Raw genomic sequence first — 20,964 nt, 5'->3', positions numbered from 1 at the left:
TTTTAGGAAAGTGCAATAACTCCACCCAGGAGAACATCTGGTACCATTAGTCAACCAGTAGGGACTAGCTCGAGCGCCGACCACAGCAGTGGACAACATGTAGGAGAGATTAAACTTTCTTCCAATCTCATGTAATATTTCCTCCAATATCTTTTCTTTAAAGAGTTTATTTTATTCCCATAATTGCTTAACTAAATCATGAGAAGAAGTGTGACGGGCAGGGCCACATTAAAGTACCGTGGGCCCTGAGGCTATGACTTTATCAAGAATTTGCATTCAGTGATGCATCAACAACAATAACTCATGACGGCAGTTTGATTGTATGACTATTGCGGGCTGGATTGTTAATAGCAGATGCTAATAAATGCTAATAACAACAGTTGCATAAAAATGACCATGCACATATTATATTACTGTTTTAAATACAACGGTCATGGCCAATCAACAGAGTAAAAACCTAGACATCTTCTAAAGCAGCAGCTGTTTCTGCTGGAATTTGACACTGGAGCGTGTTGCTAAATCTGCCACTCGACAGGTCTGTGATTTAGGTGTCTGTTCACACGGAGCTTCTATTCCACCACGATTATGACAAATCTGTAGCTCCGAAGCTAAGCAAACAAGCTTCACTCCTCCTTGTTGAATGTTGCCCCAGACTACTACTGTACTGTAAGGAAGAGCAACTTTTCTGTTCCCATTTTTGACTTGAATCGTAACTGATCATGTCAGGTTTTCTCAGCAGTGACGAATGCCGATGACATGCTGTAAAATTAGGGAATAACTAAGTTAACTTTTGTGAGAGAATCAATTTCTTGCCTTTCAAAAAAAGATTTTTTAACTATAATGTATCTCCCAAAATGTCTGGAGACCGTGTATAGTTGGATGTCAGTCCGTTGCTCTTGGTGTGCATCAAGCTCTCACGGAGTAATCAAATTCAGTTTCCTAGACGAATGCCCTTCTGATCCAGATACGTTTAGAGGATTTAGAGAATCTTACGTAACTCAAAGAGAACTGGAAAATCCTCAATTTAGAGAAGATTTAGCCGAACGCTCGAGTGTCCTCAACTGGAAAAAGAAAATAGTCCTTTTTAGCTCACTGTCTGTGTTTGGAGACATCAAAAATAAACGGTTGTAACGACTGACGTGTTTTACAGAAAGCCTGTTGGGACACTCCCACATCTCTACAGGAAGAACTTCCTGGTTGTGTTGTTATCCTTGTCCTGTCAGAAACTTGCCATACAAGCTTTTCTCTCTCGCTCTCGCTCTCGCTCTCTCTCACACAAACACACAATGGAAAACCACGTCCAAAATATATCCCACATCCTGTGCTGTGCTTTTATCATGTTGGTGATTCAGGCTGGCAAACTGTTACCATGTGCTGTGTCCAAAAAAAAAAAAAAAAAAAAAGGATTTGAGGAGCTTCACAAAACAAAGACCACTTAAGAGCTTTCATCTTTCTTCAGGTTGTAGGTTGGATTGAACCTCTGTTTTGACCTTAGTTTATCTGAAACTGGCCAGCTTTCCATTATCTTTGGAAGTGGTCTGTTATTTTAAGCACAGCACGAAGACTTGCAGCTTTTGAATGGGCTTGTTTTCCAAAGCTCTCTTGTCTGCCAGCAGATTCTTGTCTTGGGGAAGGTTTTAGCTGAACCAGCTACCAAGCATGTTTCTGTTTGTATTGGGTATGTCCTATTTTTCTTTGGAAGTAGCTCTTTGTAAGTGTGCCACATATAAAGCATTTGAGTATTTCAGATGTTTAATATTTGGCACAAGAGTCCTCTGAAATATCATCAAGCATGTTTGTTTTGTTAATTATTCATATGCTAGCATTGGAGCAAACCTAGCCAACAGGGAATACAGATAACATCACAACTGTTTTTATGCTATCAACATGACCTGTTGCTCGCACGCTTTAACAAAAGTTACCAACCTCAAGGAAGATATTGTAGGCTCGCTGTGATAGTTTGGAAGATGGTGTTTCTGACACGGCGGCCGCAGAGGCCAGGAAGATCTGAGCTATGAACGCCACCATCCCGTGCTGTGGGATTCAACACGTCCACGGCCATCCATGTTCGTCATGGGTGGAATGTCACTCCACCCGACAGATCCAGATGAAGCCCTGGACCACCCAGACGGTGCTGGCGTAACCGGCCTGTATCCAGAATGTCTCCCCACTGAAGCTTCTGGCAGTGTGACGTCCTCAGCCGAAGCTTCACCGAACATTCTGCTGCCACTGTCCCTGGTCCGTGTAGTTCTGTCACTGGAGGGTTCTAATGCCGACTCTTCCTCTCGGTCCACCTCGGCAGGGCAGCGGGCCCGTCCTGCTACATCACCTGGTCTCCAGCAGTCTGTTAATCTGCGGCATTATGGAGTAGATCCACAAATCCGTTGTCGAGACGTGTCAGTTCCAGGTTAACTTCTGGACACGGTGGCATCTATTCTTTAAAGGCACCCTATTATGAAGCGTCCTCGGGTCCTGTGTCTCGCCGTGGCATTGTGTCACCGGCATAACGATAATAAAAAATGTTGGTGAACTGTGGTGTATTGCTTCTTTTAATTTATGATTGAAGGAACTCTACATGCATGCTGTGTGATCACAGGGGTGAGGAGAACCCACACGGGGGATATTAGATAAAAGTGAGTGTTTGGGGATCATCGTATTCCCCTATTCTTACCCAACAGAGGAATTTAGAGTAGTGAAGCAACATGTAGAAATGTCTATCGGAGTAGCAAGACTTTCCTTAAAGAGTGTTAGGATGAACCTGAACATCATACTCACACATCATCATCCCGCTTTTAGTGGATCGGATGTCAAATTCATATTCACGAGCTACAACATGTGTTGCTAATACTCTTCTTTCAAGCTGTCTGCACCGCAATGTAGCAAGTAGCCATGGTTTGTTACAAAACCCCCTCGGTGAGAGAGTCGAACATGTGTCGTGGAAAAAGACTCTCATAGGATCTAAAAGCTTTGCTGCAGTTTGTGGATGGGATGTCTGTGTTCTCAAGTCTTTCAAGTAGTCTATATGTATATATTTGTTCATATTGCTGTTCCTTTAGATACCTGTTATCTTAAACCGATGACGAGCATATGTTAAATCATCCTCTCTGCTCTTTGCACAGATATGAAACGAGTTGTACGGCAGAGCAAATTCCGTCACGTCTTTGGCCAGGCGCTAAAAACTGACCAATGCTACGATGATATCCGGGTGTCACGGGTCACATGGGACAGCTCCTTCTGTGCAGTCAACCCCAAGTTTGTTGCCTTAATTATCGAGGCCAGTGGCGGAGGCGCTTTCCTCGTTCTTCCTCTTCAAAAGGTAAGCTTCTATTGCACCATGTACGAGTATTTAATGCCACATTGGGTCAGCACTGCATTGTCGGGCCTCTAAGACCGCTAGATGGAGATAAACCATATGTGTGAGCATGTTTGCATATACGACTTCTTTATGCTACATCAGTAGCACACGGTGAGTACCTAACAGTCCATTTGTTAAACAGTGTTTTTAGGCAGTTTGTATTACTCTTGTGTTTTTCTAAGTGATACAATTGTCAGTATGGTGACTCCTCTATATGAAACCTAATGTTTGTAGGGTGAAATGAACATTTATGTTGAATAACTTTTTGAGATTACGCTCTTCACCTACAATCTCTGCATATTGGCGTGTTTTTATGTTTATTTGTTTTTTACCAACACCCTAAAAACTTTTTGCATTTTGAAAGAACTGGTTTAATTTGGTCATGTCTCATCTTTATTCTGGGAAAATGACGCATTAAAACAGTGTAACGCTAACCTTTTTAAAGGGAGTGCAGTTATGCATGCCATGTTTTTGTTACAGATGATTTAAGTGGATAAAATTATGTCTGGATATTTTTAGATTGGGGGTGAAATGGAATTGCCTTCACGTCAGTGATGATGTAATGGGAAGGAAAGCCGTTCTCTCTGGGATCATATTTGGACTGAAGTGAATGTAAACATAAAAAAAACTTAAACGGCAGAGTGAAAGAGATCTTGATTTCTCTCTTTATTTACTGAGAGTAATGGCCCATTCCACATGCTTTATGTACAGTAAATAATAATTAGTATTGAATGCTTCACCTCTTAGAAGCAGGACTGTTGACTGTTAGTGTCAGTGTACCTTGGGATTAATGTTTCACACACACCCTCATGTGTACAACAGAAACTTCTCAAAAGCCCCGGAGCGAACAGTCTCCTGATCCTTGCCTCCATATAAGGAGTCGCTCAACTCCATCTTGATTTACTTTTGGGTTGGGCAACACGGCATTTGAAGCGTGTTTAGCTGTAAACAAGTTAGTTGGGTGAATGCATCGCACGCTTTTGTTTTAACCCTGCTGTCATAGTTAGTCTAATTAAGGTGCAATTGAGAGCCGACTGAATCCAACGGGGGACTCCGGCATGTCCCCCAGAGAGCCCTTGGGTGCCATAGTGGTGAACTGCCGGTTGTTGTTGTTTTCTGTTTGGCAGCTCCGAGCAATGGCCGAGTGGCAGATCCTGACATAGTGAGTGACATAAGTACTGCGATATTGTTGACGGATCTAACCTGGGCCTGTAATTAGTGTGCACCAGTGGACTGCCATGTCATCTGAGAAGGCTCTGGCATAGGGGACCGGATCCTTAGGCCTGTCATCACACAGCTTACACCTCTCAGCACGTCAGTCAATACAAAGCTTGTACTGGGGGGCGGGGGGCGGGGGGGGGGGGGGGGGCGGGGGGGGGGGGGGGCACAGGCTCGACCAGTTTCACACTCCTCCCGCCCTCCTCTCTGTTTTGAATGATCTGCCCTCTGCATGTCACGTCCCGGTACAGTAATGGTGCATCTACTGAACAAAGTCTACTTTCACTAAAAGTTGTGTGAGACTGATGTTTTTATGTGCAGCGCAAACCTCAGGCAATTTCCTCAAGTGAGAGATTAAAAAACGTCTCTTGATTTTTTTTTTTTTTAGATCTCACCACATACAATCTGGCAGCTGTGGCACCGACTGATCCTTCAGATATTGTGTTTTCCTCACTTCAACAGGCCCTGCATTGAGACACTGGAGCTGAAAGGGGAATACCATTTTATTTAAGAATAATAGTATGATCTGTATGTCAATCTTTGGACTGTGTGACCAGTATGTATTGCTATCAAACCAGCTTTATAGCCTAACATATAAAGAGAAAGTCAGTTGTTGGGACATGGGAACAACAAGCATTCCCTTTTTTTTAATTTATTATTTTTCTTAACATCTATTTTTGGCATTTATCACCGTGGTATTCTCAGCTGGCAAAGCAGGTCTCAAAAGTGGGTCGAGTCTTGTTCTTTGACTCGACCACTGCAGCGGATCAGCAAAACAGCGTTGCTCTGAGCACCAAAGATAACTTCTGATAAATAAACAAGGAGTATTATGGTTAAACTAATTTATCTGTGTATCGGTATGCTTTTGTTGTTGCGCCGACTGTACGAATGTCTTACTTTGGTAGCTTTCGTCAGACACACGGCTCTGCTTTGCGGATGAAACTCTGTCTGATTTGAAGTACACGTGCAGTTTGAATCACCCGGGTCTCATTTCATTTTAGTTTCAAGGGCACCCATTCCCTGAAACACCCCACCCTCCCTCATGTGAGGGTGCATCTGTCCGGCTAACCCATCTGCCCAGACTGCGTTGCTCCCGGTCTCTGTGGGCAGCCAGCTGCTCGGGGCCTTTGTCCCACGCTTTCTCCCAGCGCAGCTCTTTGTCACCACCACACTTGGTGCTGGGGGGGGGGGGGGGAGGAAGCAGTGTGATGATGCTCCTTCCCCCTTCACAATTAAGCCATATGCAACTGTGCACCGTCTTTGTTGAAGTGACGCAATAACGTCAGGAGGTTGAATTATTGAAATGATGAGCCCAGCCCCCCCCCTCCCCCCAAAAAAAATCATTGTACTCCCTCAGCCTATATTCTGACAAACCTACCCGCAGAGCATCTCTTGGAGTTCAGAGGTTGATGTTGTGGCTCTTGTGACCTGACCTGAGGTCTGAGCCTCATTTTGAGTCGTCAACCAATGGAGCCATGTCTTTGTGTGACTCGGTAGGGAGAGGTTGCTGTGGCAGGCCGCCGTGACTCAGCACAGCCACGAGTATTGTTGCTTCCTCCTGTCGGAACACGGGGATTTTATAGAGAGGGCATCAGATGTCCGGCTCAACACATGTCATTCCCTTGCCTCATGCTTTCAATCTCCTCCTTTCTCTTTCTTAGCAGGATGCCTGCTAATTTATTCCCTGATTTCCATATGAAGGAAGCTGTGGGAGTGAAAGCAGCAGCTAGCAAGTGTTCAGTGAAACATTCCTGATAATTCCTCTTTGTCTGCTGGCCACGTGAGGAGGGAAGTTTCAGTAAATCATTACAGTTGCTGTGGTTCATATCCCTTATTTGCTGTATCTAAGCATGCCATTGTTTAAAATTCCACGCCGTCTGTGCCGTTCTAGCCATCGGTATCTCTATTTTCCATGCAGACGGTGGGTTAGTCATTTTGTCCGTTGTTAGCATCTTTCGTTTCCTCTTTTGTCCGTTTCTTTTTTTAAGATTGACCTAAACTGCAGCCGTAACACCACAGAGAGCATTGCTCAACGCTGAAGGCATGTCTCACGTTAGTGCTTCAAATGCTGCCTCTGTTCACAACAGGATGATCAGATGTCGTGTGTGTGTGTGTGTGTGTGTGTGTGTGTGTGTGTTTTGATTTAGATTCAATCCCTCAATGCTCCATTCATCCAGTGCTCAACCTTTGCTGCTGGTAATCCCTGGGTGTGTGCACCATGACGCATTATTTCTGTTGTCTAACATGCACCAGTTTGGCTGCTAACTAAGCTGTGCTCTTGTCTCTGCTCACAAAAAAATACGCTGCGTGTTCATGCTATCCAGGGTCCTTCTCCATACTTTGGTCAGTTTCTATACTGCTCAGTTGCCTCTGCCTCTGCCGCTCAGTCCTGCTGACTGCAGATTTTACCATATATGGTCATTCACTGCTCCCTGCCTGACAGCCTTCCAAGACCATTTCCTCCCTGCGTTGCCATTGGCTGCTTCGTGCAGTGTCGGCACACATGTGAATTCTGGGATAGGCCGAAATATGAAGAGCGGCCAAGATTAGAGAACTGGGTTGAAGTCAGATGTTGTCTCTGTCACAGAGTCACTCACTGTATGCGAGTGCCATTATTAGAATAATTGTTTTAGTGTGATAATCGGTATGACTGCAGGAATACTGAATACCATTTATAATCCATTAATGCAGAGCTGTGAGCCCCGGTAGCTTTTTAAGACAAAGCAGACATGCTTTTAGCTGCAAACCTTAGGACAAAGCTATGCTAGCTATGTTTTTAATGATGGCAGATGTTATGTACAAAGCCATTTTCAGTCATTTAATGCATTTAAAGTCTACTGCACAAGAGCAATTAATTCACAAACTAACTGCCGCTGCACACAAATGCACCAATCTGGCACAAAGCATCTTTTGGGGATGGCTGCCTTTTTATATGTTCTCATAAAAAATATCTTTTCATTCATATGTTGTTCCAGTTGATTATTTTTGGGGCCACAGGTGCTGAGCTGTATCACAGCATGCACCGGGGAGACGGTAGGAAGATGTGGAGACGCTGTGGACAAATGGCCGTCCTCCATGGAGGATGTCTACTCAGTGCAGTCGCATCAAAGAGGAGACAGAAGTTAATGACCCTCCCCTGATAGTCATTAGAGGTTCTGTCTTGGATTTTAAAAATGACTTGCGTGGAACTAATCACCAGACGTACTGGAAACACTGATCCTGTGTCATCAGTCATCATCAACCTCTAGCCAGTAAATTATCTTCTGTTGTAGGAGCAACTGAATACTAATGGATGCGTTTTAAAATGTCAGCTGCTCCAAATACTTCCTAGCTGGCAGCAGAGCAACCGGTATAGTAGTAGTAGTAGTAGTAGTAGTAGTAGTAAACGGTGGACTTGTCTTAGATGCTATCTGGAATTAATATTATGACTAGCCATGTACCAGAGACACGCAGTACTCCAGTGTATCTGTAGTACATATCTGTATAGGTATTTCTACTTTATCTCTCTAGCTATATATAGCTGAGGTTTCAGTCTGTAGTGTGCTGCACTGCATTGTTCCTGTCCTATCATACATACACACACACAGGCTTGTAAAAGTGGAAATTTCCATGGAGCAGTGAGCAGCAGTGGACAGCATGCAGACCCTTCAGTGTGTGCATGTGTGAATCACATGTTGAGCTGCAAGGAGAGGAAGTGTGCAGGCCTCTTGTTTGAATGAAAAGAATGTCCTCTACCGCCTTGAGGGATGTCGTTCGTCCATTTTTCGTGTTTTCAATGTTGAGCTTTGTATCTGTCGCCGTGTGGTTCAGTCTCATTCTCTGCAGCCGTGCTTGTTGCTATGCGACTGTTTGTTTTCTAGGCGTCAGACATTCCTTTGGAAGGATACAGATGTCTGTAGTGTAGTTATGGACATGTGAGGTATTCCACTGCTGAGTTTAGCCCCTTTTCTGGTGGTGTGGGTGGGTTTTCTGGACTAAATCATTTTCTCCGTTGTGAGTCTTTAAACGCGCTCCCTGTACCCGTAGGCTGGTTACCTTGGAGATGATTTTCTTTTGGGCCCATTTTAGTTTTTTAGCAGTGTTGTAAAAGTGTGATGTTACTGTCAGTGTTTATAGAACAGTTAAGGTCTGGATAAATATTGCAAACATGAAGTCTGACTACGAAACTGGAGGAATGTCGACTAATCAGAGCAGGAAGTAAAATGAACATTTGAAGCAGATTGAATCTCATCATCTGAACTAGTTTGGTTTCTTTTTTTAGTCAAATAATGTGACTAATTGACACCAGGATTTGATAAACTGACTCTTTTAAAGAGAATCAGAGTTGATTCAAACCTTAATAACCTGCACCCCCTCCCTCTTGCTGGTCGCCTGCTGGCCTCGCTGTAGCCAGCAGGTTCCTAGTCTCAGTGTTAATACCACCTAAAGTTGCCTTTTTGTCAGTTTCCTCTTGCTGTTAGTTTAACCAATGTATGTTTCTCAGCACTCTAATTAGATGCGCGGCGAGCAGTAGCTGTTTCTGCGTTCGCTGTCAAATAACCGTTTGCTGCCAAAAATCTGTCGGACAAGATGACCCTGAATTCTGCTTGAGGTTCAAATTGCTCCAACTGGGAAACACACAAACATCTTGTTGACAGTCATGGTCGTCACTTCTGATGATGGATGGATGTGACTGCTATTCAATACCATCAAGATATTGAGAACAATGCTAGTATAAACTCTTAAATTAGTTGAAGTTCCTTTCTCTTAAAAAGACTCTCTTTAGCAGTAGGAAGGATTACTGTCGGGTGTCATGACCTGACACTAATAGACCTCTTATGACACGCTCTGCTGAACACGTTCAACATGCATTCAGCACAAGTCACAAGTTAATCCCTGGTCATCACTTCTCAACTGTAGTTCCTCTCGCATCAACAGTAAAACGCTGAGTTACATAGAACGACATTACATAAAATAAGTCGGTAATATCAAATTAAGTTTCAGTTTGACGCATCTCTTGTGCCGTCTATATTTTATCATTTCTTTTAGTTTAAGTAGGCAGTTGCATATAAAACTTGAAACTAAATCCCTAATTGAGATGTCTGTTTACCAGACCATCGTCCAGTACAATGGAATGGTGTAACGAAAATATTTTAGAGCTCCAAACTATCGTCGGATTTTTGAGAGGACCAAAGACTCGAGACGTTTCTGTTCATTCTAAAAGTTGTCCATTTAATTTCATTGAGCTCCCATTTGGCCACCAGCAGTTTATGTCCGTGTGTTTTGTGTGACCGAGCCACAAGACGTCTATCCCCTTCTGATTAATGAATGTCAGATTCATCATCTCGTCTCGCTGCCTCTCCTGAGAGATCTCTCATTGTGTTTTTGGTCCGTGACACTCTGGTGGATGTTTTCGTACAAATGCCTCATTTGAAGACGAATACAGACTTGCAAATGTGCCCGAAGTTCTGCTCTCCCAGAGAGACCGAAGGGAGAATGCAACAAGTTGCCACAGGTATAGCTCCCTCACTGCAATGCGGTATGTGTCCCAAGCTACCTTGTGTGCAGCTTTGGGTTGTTGGCGGTATGAACAATTTCAATGATCGGACTCGATGCATTCTGCGTATCACGTTATCGGATGTTTACGCAGACTCGAAGCAAGATCCACTTGTGTTCGCTCTTCATACTCTGGAATTCCAAATTGTGTATATCGAACACCATTAACACCTCAGAGGGTGCTACATTTGACACCCTAGCGGCCCTCTTGCTCTCATTAGTCATGCCCATGCTGCCTGGGGCCGAGGTGTGGAATGTTAGGAACGCTCTCTGGTCGAGCTGCTCGGGTTGATCAGGAGGTCGAGCTCCAGAGCGTAGCTCGAGTGTTGCTGGGGCTTCATGGTTAATTGCTGCAAGTCAACCATAGAAGCTAATTATTTATAAACTATATATTTAAGTATAGGATTCTTTTTTTAGTTGTTTTTTTTTAAAGTTTATGCAGGTGACTTAAAAGTGTTGATGGAAAACTGAGCTTAATATATGAGGTGGTGTAGGAATCTTTGCAGCGTGTCTGAACTGGAGTTCACATGTGGGATGTGCTCAGAAGTCTCTCCGAGTGTTGATGTCGAAACACTGATCGCTCCCGTAGGTGGTCTTAATCTGTGGCAACCAAGTTTCTTCAAGCACGGACATAAAACATGAATTTATGCTGATCATGAATGTTTTTTTTTTTAACATTCTTCTAATTGCATGTACAAGCAAGAAAATTCAAACGTTAAACTAACCCTTCATCAGTTATAGTTCACGCACTCAGTTCTGAGGTTCAGATAAATGAGTTTTACGGTACATTCGTAATAAATGGTGATAATCTACAAACGTGGCCCGGTCACAGTCTACGCCCTCCTTCTCTTAAACATAAGCAGCATTACACAACACTGTTGTTTGCTAGTTTACAGCATGATCGGAGCCAAGTGAACATAAACCATCCTGTTTTATGAGCTTAGTGTTTGTGAATAGTGTAACATCCACCCATCTGTGTAATGTAACATATAGTACTGCACCAATTGATGTGGAATCGGTGGGGACTATTTTACATTATTCAAATGGTCTCACAATGTATGCGGGTTTTTTTTTTGGGGTGTGCAGGGAGTGCAGTTCTCAACCTTTTTTGTAATTTGGTGAAAGAAAAGGAAAAAAAAACTTGAGGACCATCTTCCTAATTAAATGAGGAGAAGCATTGATGCTCACATATCACATATCATTTCAAAAACCCGTCCTCGACACTTCTTGTGTCGCTGCATTCAAGGGAACGTGAGCGTTAAGAGTGTACAACTGATGATGTGTCATGATTGGCCTGGTGATACGCAAATGTATCTGGTCATTGAAATGATATATTATAATTTGACCGTTTTATCTGTGTGAATCCTTAAACATATTTAGATATAAAAACAACTAGCCTCTTAAATTACCAAAACTATGATTTTTAATTCATCTAACCATTTGTGCCTCCTAAGCCCACCAGATGGCGCTCTGAGGCCCGCTGGAGGAGAACAGAACTGTACTGAACATGATCCACAGCACTCTGGATCTCTTAATGTTGTGGAAATAGTGTAGAGTAATTACTGCAGAGTTATTTAAAAAAAGCAAAGTAGTAACTTTGATCGCTGTGATTGCACGGGCCTTCAGTTCGCTCTTTGTCAGATTTGTTTGTGCTGGTCATCAGTCTGTGTCCTTCCTGCTCTACATCCTGTTCCCTACTGTCCTCAGGACATCATGTGCAGGAAAAGTCCAGTAAGCTCGGCTGTAATATACATCTCTACGGCGTGAGATGAAATGAATATGCACAGATATCACGTCTACCAAATGAAAGTGAAGCAGAGCCAGCTGCAGAGGGGAGGTCACCGGTCTCAAATGTAATGGTAACGTTATCTGATACCGGATGGTGGCTCATAGATCCCTATTGACAGCAGTGTCAAAGTCTGCTTTCTCTACACTCCGCTTCAGGGTAGATTTCAGGGTGTGTTCAACAGTCAGGGTGAGGTTTAGACACGATCTTGTGATTTACACACACGGAGTTCATTCTCACACACACTGGACTTTGATCGCTAAACCTGGGAGGTGGAGCATGTGTCACGGCCCAACTCTCTGTCAGTCAGGTGACTGCATGGTTACAGGCCAAATATTTTCATATATTGGAGTCGCTTATGTCCATGTTTAGGACTCTACTGACCCATGAAACGTGCACGCATGTTTCACTGAATATGAACGAACCACTGAGATATGAATCGTGTTACTTGGTGATATCAGCCGAAACCACTTTGGATGTGCACTGTAACAGCAGCAGGCTTGAAGTACCCTCTCATCCAGGCTGCTGTATCTGCTGTAGCAGAGGCAGGGACATGTGTAAGAGCAACATGACACTCGTATCCCGGACTGGACTGTCCCTCCAAGGCCCAGACCACCATCCTCTGCTGGTCTCTGGGTTTGTGTTCCTCTCTCTGTTTTGTACCAAAATCACTCGATATGTTACTTTATTTCCTGCTCTTTTGAAATTCTGAGCATATCGTAGTGTGCTGCAGACACTAAGAGAGGGAGTTGCACTAAGAGGCTAAATGGCCATTATTTACTGCTTTCTGTTTTCATCTCTCTGGCAGTTCCGTCATTTGGCTTCAAAGGCCATAATGTACAATTTAGGGTGAGTTTGTTCTCTTTGGGACTTTGAGACTCACACCAGTAGCCTTTTGTGCACATGGGAGAAGGCTTTCTGCCAGTCATCTCCTTGGGTTTAGGTTTAGCTAAAGATTGAGATTTGGGTTAAAATAAACCCTTTCTGTTAGAAAGCACTGAAGGCATACTTCTCCTGTGTGAGCCTTTTGTGTCCCGGTCTCACTGGCTGAAGTGTGCACTCTCTAGTTTTTGAATACGGTGCTGCAGGTAGATACTAGTTTACTCACTGGTGCTCTCAAATCTGTTAGTTTGATGTCCACACCAGTTAGAGGAGCTAAGTTGCAGTGGGAGACGACACGACTCAGAGGTACCTTTTTTTTAAAACCATAGTTTCAAAGAATTGCTCCAAGAGGCCACTAAAGAAACCCAAACAATTGCATAACATGCAGATGCAGGTAACAGTGGATTAGTGTTAAAAAAGGGCCATCTGGACAGTCAATACACTCTGTAATAACTCATGTCAAAGACATGCCATTTTGCTGTGTGATCTCCAAATGTGTTTGGAGTGCACCGCCAGTGTAAATCCCTTGAGCATACTCCGTGCATGCATGCTTGCCCCTGTCGGATGGCTGAGAGGCCGACTTTATTATTTGTTTTACTGTCTTTCATGCTCTTAGGTTGTAGAAAGTCCTATTCACAAAAAGATGTTCCCTTTTGTTCAAAACATGAAGAAACATCCATATAACATGTGACCCCAAACTTTTAACTTTGATGTAGTTTTGGTTGTACCTCTTACTCATTATTGAATATACAATTCTTAGATTTAGTCACTCTTCTCAAGCCATCATTTTGGAAATTCCCAATATGTCAGAATAGCTCTGGGCAGTGAATGAGTCTCTTTTTTTATGTTGGGGAAGCCATCATGCTTTAAATAGGGTTGCAGCAGCAGGACTCTTTCCACAGTGAGTGACATCATCTCTTCAGCTCTGCGGCGGTACTTGAGTTCAGCACAGACTCGGGCGTGTCTCACACGTCCACCACACAAATCACCTCACAGTGTAGAGAGAGCACCTGGGTCTGCTGGCTAGTCTGGTTCAGAGGTCAAATCCAGCTGAGGATGTCCAGTATAACTGAAGGTTGTCTGTGTGTATGTTTATTCGTGTGTCGGTGGGCATCAGGAATGCATTTGTAGCCATGCAGTCCATTAGTTGTATCAGCGGGTTATGTAAAGGGAACCGTTAAGTGTTTGATACAGGGCTACCATTTAAAAGTAAGGAGATGCTGCGGAAAACTCAGCATCTGTTGGCACGTCTACTGTATAATGACGAATAACTTTCCTTCATTACTGTGGGTGGTCCAATAGGAGCTAAATCTAATCTGTTTGCTTCTAAGCAGCACTAAAAAAAGAAGAAGCCTTTTTTTGGGTGAGAGATGGAGTGACGGACCAAGATTCTGGCTTCAGGCAGTTAGGTTTATTGGGCCATGTCAAAGGACTACAAATGTTTAATAAATACTAGTCTACAGCACTTGGCAGACGTTTTTGTGTGACTGGGATTTCCCCTCGCATCTTAAAAACATTTGTCAACACAGTTAGTCTTCTTCAAAAAGTGCCGTGTTGTGTAATCAAATCCGAAACTCATTTCCAGTGTAAGTTGTTCTGTCTTCAAAAGAATCAAACTGTGTAGGTTCATGAGGATGGTTATGATTTCTTTGAGTACAGTCGTGTCATCACTCTTTCAAAGTGACTTCCAAATCCTCAAATACTAGATTGTATTAAATTCAATGGAAGGAGAAATGAATCGTACCTTAACAGACATGAAGTGTCTCCCTCAGTTCTGATTATCGGCTCAGGCTGCGTCACTCGCACATCATTCCTGTGTGTGTGTGTGTGTGTGTGTGTGTGTGTGTGTGTGTGTGTGTGTGTGTGTGTGTGTGTGTGTGTGTGTGTGTGTGTGTGTGTGTGTGTGTGTGTGTGTGTGTGTGTGTGTGTGTGTGTGTGTGTGTGTGTGTGTGTGTGTGTGTGTGTGTGATTTAGGATTATACTGTAATTGACCCGTTTCAAAACATGCTCGCTCCTCCAGCACGGACAATGTTCTCTGAGCAGGATCAGAGTAAAGCTAATCTCATTACTCTGTGTTGTTTACCTTTTGTCTTTACAGACGGGACGCATTGACAAATCCTACCCCACAGTGTGTGGTCACACAGGCCCGGTGTTAGACATTGACTGGTGCCCCCACAATGATCACGTCATCGCCAGCGGCTCCGAGGACTGCTCAGTGATGGTAAGGTTTGCCACACCCGTTCCACCTGAACCCAGACCTGTTAATTGGGGTAAATGCAACACACACGCACACCTTATTGAGCTGATAAGTGTCGAGCGACTACGTGCTTTTATTGCAAAAGGCCAGGCTGTTGTAACTCAGGGATGGGTGCAGACCTCACCCTCTGGATTAGATTAGACTCAAATATGTGTTGCAGTAATCAGAGCTGGAGAATGATTTAGCTGTTTATTGAGCTGAGGTCACCGACTTTTTTGAGACTGCAGTTGTACTTTCCTCCATATGTCCTTATTTGGGCAGTGAAGTGAGATCAGTGTGCTGCCTGTTTGTGTTTGCTGCTACTACTTCCTCACCTGAAAGTCCTAACTTCCTGTTAAACCCTCTCTGAATCAAGGCCATATTTAGTTCATGTGTGCAGAAGCCATGAAATGAACAGAGAAGCTATCAATGGTTCCTCTTTTCATAGCATGTGATCTTTGAAGGGAAAACTCGCAGCCTAAACGGGCTCTTGTTGATGTTTGGATCAGGTGGAAGTAGGCGCTCTCACTGCAGACTGACACGCACCATGATGTGGACGTGGCTACATCAACTATAAATATATATTTTTACAAAAAAGAATGGATTTTAATCGTCTCATCACATGAAGTGCATAGTGTACATCAGCACAACTCACTGCATGTTAACCAGTTCTGCTGTTTAAAACGTGTGCACATACAGAGCCCTTTATATCATTAAATGAACATGCTAAGAACGGTGGTTGAATAAATGCTACAGAGGTATTGCTAAACAATGAGACAAAGGGATGCTTCAATAACTATATATTTGTTTTGTCATACCACTTCATGTGTCAGCAGTAAATCTCTAAGTTAATTAATTTATCATCAGGAATCCTGTTGGGTGAGTGGTAAAGCAGACTTTTGTTTACCATTTTTAGTAGAAGGACCATTCTTGTTCTGTATTTGACTTTAAGTCCCATCTTTCACTAGATCTAAATATCATGTTGAACTCTTAGTCACTGCTGCCCCCCTCAGGTTCCTTTTGGTAACTACATCTTTGTGGCGTCCCCGTGCACAGTAATACAATTGGTAGGGCGGGGTTGACGGAGTCACAATAACATCTTTTAGAGTTTAGATACGGGGGTAAAAATAGGAGTCCCTCCGGCTTCACTGTCTGTTGTGTTCCTGAACTCTGTCCTGTCTATGACCCCGCAGGTCTGGCAGATTCCTGAGAATGGCCTTGTGACTTCAATGGCTGAGCCAGTGGTGGTGCTGGAGGGCCACTCCAAGCGCGTCGGCATCATCACATGGCACCCAACGGCACGCAACGTCCTTCTTAGTGCGGGTAAGAGCCGTCTCTGTATCCCTAAATCTACAAAACAAGCTGGAATTCGACTCGAACAGAAGTCTGTGCGTTGTAACGTAGCATCTTAGTGGCAATAAATCTTGTGTTTGACTTGGATGTGCTGCTTTCCTGCTCACCTTTTCATACCACTCTGTCGTCAGGTTGTGACAACCAGATCGTCATCTGGAACGTGGGCACAGGAGAGGCTATGATCACCCTGGATGACATGCACCCAGATGTCATCTACAACGTGACCTGGAACCGCAACGGTAGCCTCATCTGCACCGCCTGCAAGGACAAGGCCATCCGTGTCATCGATCCCCGCAAGGAGATGATGATTGCTGTAAGCAGTTTTCAAAAGATGTATTTGTTGTGACATTTTGTCTTTGTTGTATTGTATATGAGAGGTTAATGTAAATCACGGTGCAGTAAGCTGGGGTTGCAAGTAGGGAGACTGCTTCGGCTGGAAGGCCTGCGTTCAGCAACCTTGTTCCTTTAAGTGTGACACCAAATGATCACTATATAGGGTTAGGGTATTATATAGTATTAGGGTAATGTATAGGTTCATTGCTGTATAGCAAACAAGTGAAAGCAATTAAGTTTAATCTGAATAAAATGCTTTGTTAAAGTGGACATGATGATAAACTGCTCAGGAGATGGTGACTTGAGCGCACACGTGTTACGCTGACCTGTAAACTACTCTTCACAGGAGAAGGAGAAGGCACACGAGGGCGCTCGACCCATGAGAGCCATTTTCCTGTCTAACGGCAACGTCCTCACCACAGGTTTCAGTCGCATGAGTGAGAGGCAGCTCGCCCTCTGGAACCCGGTAAGCTGCTCCATGTATGCTGGCTGCTCTTCATCAGTTCAGTGATTATGGGCTCCACGTCTCAAACTGTTATTATAATCATGTTCTGTAGGTCTTAGAGTTGTCTTAAGGACTTGCAGTACTGGATTTAACAGTCTTTAGACTGTTCAGAGAGCAGGCTTTTCATTTAAGTCAACCGTATAAATGAAATGGTACGCACAAGTTTTACAAATAAACACCACATTCACCATTTTTTAACAATGAAATCTGCTACATTATTCTCAGCTATTAAAAGTAAAACCTGTTTTTTTGAAGGCCATTTATTCTGCCCTACATTTCTGTATTGTTAGTCTCCTCAACAGACCAAATGTATAATTTGTCGTGCTTTTCTCAGGACAACATGGAGGAGCCCATGACTGTTAATGAGATGGACACCAGCAACGGAGTGCTCTTGCCCTTCTATGACCCAGACACCAACGTCGTTTACCTCTGTGGGAAGGTTAGTTTTCTTTGTGAGCGCTCTATTGTTAAGTTTCCACGTCGCTGAATGCAAAACTAAAAGACTTCTTTATTTCTTCACAGGGGGACAGCAGCATCCGCTACTTTGAAATCACAGACGAGGCTCCGTATGTTCACTTCCTGAGCACCTTTGCCACCAAGGAGCCCCAGCGGGGCATGGGCTACATGCCCAAGAGGGGCCTTGATGTCAATAAGTGTGAAATTGCGAGGTAAGCTGCGATGGATGGCTAATAACTATCTCTTAACACCAGCTTTGTTTTTAGTCAACCAGATCTAATATGGAGTTTCTAACTCCACCACTAGGAGGCAGGACATGATCGTGACATAATCATGAAGGCAGTCCACAGCAAACTGTACTAAAACACCGTCCGGTGCCTTTTGTTGTTTGGTAATCCATTGAATTGCTGGTAATTGTTTTTAATTTATATGTTGCCAGGTTCTATAAACTGCATGAAAGGAAGTGTGAGCCTATCGTGATGACTGTACCGAGAAAGGTGAGTCCAAGTCCTAAATGGCCACTTTTGTTGCCAGACCTCTAATCTGCATGTTGAATCACCGGCAGACGAGGCCTTGTTTTTATAATGTGCTGGTTTTAGAGTTTTCCTCACAGCATTTGACTTTCTCTTTCCTCGTCAGTCGGACCTGTTCCAGGACGACTTGTACCCAGACACATCTGGACCCGACCATGCCCTGGAGGCTGAGGATTGGTTTGATGGCAAGAACGGAGACCCAATCCTCGTCTCCCTCAAGAACGGCTACGTCCAGGGCAAGAACCGTGAATTCAAGGTGGTCAAAAAGAACATTTTGGACACCAAGAACACAGAGAACTCGAGCCCTGCCAACAAGTCTGCCTCCCCGACTCCATCGATTGTGAGTATTTGCTTTTTCCAAGATCTGCAGAGTGTCTAATAAATGTATCGTAGGATTACATCAGATAGTCAATCTTCCACTCGGTAGAGCTGGGCAATATGAAACAACAGCTTTTCTTCTGATATGGATCACACTATCGGAAGAGGACGTTAACTGTGAACTGGATTAGAGCTGCAACTAAAAATGATTTGAATAGTCATAAAAATCTGCCAACTATTTTCTCTCAAATTATCGTTTGGTCTATAAAATGTCTGAATATAATTAAAATACTAATTAAAATGTTCCTCAAAGGTCAAGTTGACATCTTGATACAGTTTGTTTTGTCCAACCAACCAATAAAACCCAAAGATGTTCAGTTTACTGTCAAAGAAAAGACGCAAAACCCCTATTAGTGAGAAACTGGGACTAGGGAGTGTTTAAATGATTAATTGATGTAATTGATGCTGCTTTTTTTTTTTTATTGATCGACTTATTTTTTCATCGCTAGACTGCATAATAAGTCTAAGTGAACATTTGTGTTTTTACATACATTGTAGTGTTTTTTTACTGTGTGTGTGTGTGTGTGTATATATATATATATATATATATATATATATATATATATATATATATATATATACTCACAATGTTAAGCGGACAAATTGTATGTGTTCGAAGCAGGGCAGATTGCTGGCTGTCTTCATGAGGTGGTTTTTTGTAGATGTTGTTCAACCCACTCTCTGACCCACAAACTGTTCCTGCTCTGGACGCCTACTGCTGGGCGTCCTGCCGCACCTCACCCACAACACAGCCGCCCGCCTGGGACCCAGCCCATGTGTCTCTCAGCAAGTGTGCTCTGTAATCATAGCCCACTGGGCTCCAGCGCTGGCAAAGCATGTTAACCCTCAGAGTGCCAGCCGTGCCACATGGCATCTACAGTCCGAGACTGTAGCCGGCGGCTTTTAGACAGGAAGTGTCTCTGTGCACTGTTGTGACTGTAGTTGTGATAGAAACGACTACAAACGCAACGAAAAAGTCTCACTCGTGTCTTGTTTCTCCCGCAGAAATCTGAGGCCAAGCTGGAGGAGATCTTGAAAGAAATCAAATCTCTCAAGGACCTGGTCAGCAGTCAGGAGAAGCGAATCATCAAACTTGAAGAGCAAATGTCCAAAATTGCCATTTAGGGACCCTTTACCCAACCCGCTACAATTCAGGACGTTCCATTGGCCGGGGGGTGGGCGGGATCAGTCACTGCCTATCTCGATGACAGTGTTTCGTCTGAAGCCTGCCTAGCAACGATCCCTAGCAACATTCCAGTTGAACTTTTTCTTAGCCAGCCCCCGACCCTCAGTTTAACACAGGTGGAATAACGACGTGCGGCAAATTTAGTACAAAATGCTCTTTGCTTTTCGGTGACAAAGGACTCTATTCCTTTTATTGTGTGGCAGTCTTTTTTTATTTTATTTTGTCTTCTTGTATAAAAAGGGTTTTACGTATTCCTTTGCATTTTAGAAATATCACCAAGAAAATTCCAATATCAATAGTCAGCATTTGCCATTGCATTCCCAAACATTTTTTTTAAGTAGGTCTCAGTGTTTCATGTTACTATACCCCAAAAATTATGTTGCCAAATTTGACATTTTGTTTACACCTCCTTATCAGTATTTCTCTCTCTCTCTCTTTGTGGGACGAGTCAAAATGCCAACAGGGACACCCGGTGCAGTAGACTGGTTCTGTATGGACGTCATCAATGATTAACTATGAAACTAAAATAATTTGAATAAGATTAATGGTTACACTAGGAAGATCTCAAACTCTGTAATGAGGCGTAAACGGGACCCATTTAGCTGCCACAGTCTACACCCAGACATTACATAAATGACCATCCTTGCTGTCTGTGTTGAAGCTGCACAAATTAACTCCTGCTTTTTGCCATTTCTTCTCATTCCTGTCGCTTCCCGCCATTCTGACTGTGGACAATAGTCCACGTAAACAAGCATTCCTCTCCGTCTCGCTTCATTAACAACATGCACTGTGTGCTTATTGGAGAAAGTGACAAACACATTCCACAAATCTCATTGGCAGTTTCTGGTGTCGGGGGGGTGGGGGGAGGGGAGATACTTCTATAAAGTTCTTCTTTCTGTGAACACTCTACTGTAGTGACACGGTCACACCGGTTGATTGTTATTGTGACATCTATGTCCTGCCCATGAAAAACATCTGCTTTGTTTCTGTGAGCGGTTCGGTCACCGTCCTCGGTGTCTAGTCGAGCGTAGTGGGATTATTTTTCTGTCGCTGTTCCTTCGTGTTGTATGCCATCTCAGATCTGTATCTTCTGTACAAACGAAACGGGAATTGACATGAAATGACTCATCAATCACATAACGTGACTATTTAAAACCTTCTGGTGATAAAACTGGAGATTGCTACAGAAACTGTTCGTGGTGGAACTT

The 20,964-nt window shown here is 43.5% G+C and overlaps 1 protein-coding gene across 2 annotated transcripts in view; it reads left to right on the top strand.

The window, feature by feature from the left end:
• Positions 1 to 20,605, top strand: part of coro1ca (coronin, actin binding protein, 1Ca) — a 29,925-nt gene extending 9,320 nt beyond the window's left edge. For both annotated transcript variants that reach the window (XM_079160596.1, XM_079160595.1), the window contains 10 exons: positions 3,120 to 3,316; positions 14,875 to 14,997; positions 16,206 to 16,335; positions 16,497 to 16,678; positions 17,045 to 17,164; positions 17,538 to 17,642; positions 17,726 to 17,871; positions 18,099 to 18,156; positions 18,299 to 18,532; positions 19,576 to 20,605. In XM_079160596.1, the coding sequence (XP_079016722.1) occupies positions 3,122 to 3,316; positions 14,875 to 14,997; positions 16,206 to 16,335; positions 16,497 to 16,678; positions 17,045 to 17,164; positions 17,538 to 17,642; positions 17,726 to 17,871; positions 18,099 to 18,156; positions 18,299 to 18,532; positions 19,576 to 19,695 (1,413 nt within the window). In that variant the 5' untranslated portion in view covers positions 3,120 to 3,121 and the 3' untranslated portion in view covers positions 19,696 to 20,605. The remainder of the gene's footprint in view (positions 1 to 3,119; positions 3,317 to 14,874; positions 14,998 to 16,205; positions 16,336 to 16,496; positions 16,679 to 17,044; positions 17,165 to 17,537; positions 17,643 to 17,725; positions 17,872 to 18,098; positions 18,157 to 18,298; positions 18,533 to 19,575) is intronic.
• Positions 20,606 to 20,964: the final 359 nt, after the last annotated feature.

This window comes from Pholis gunnellus (assembly GCF_910591455.1).
Source record: "Pholis gunnellus genome assembly, chromosome: 6".
Classification (NCBI taxonomy): domain Eukaryota; kingdom Metazoa; phylum Chordata; class Actinopteri; order Perciformes; family Pholidae; genus Pholis; species Pholis gunnellus.
This window is presented reverse-complemented; position numbering and strand designations above follow the sequence as displayed.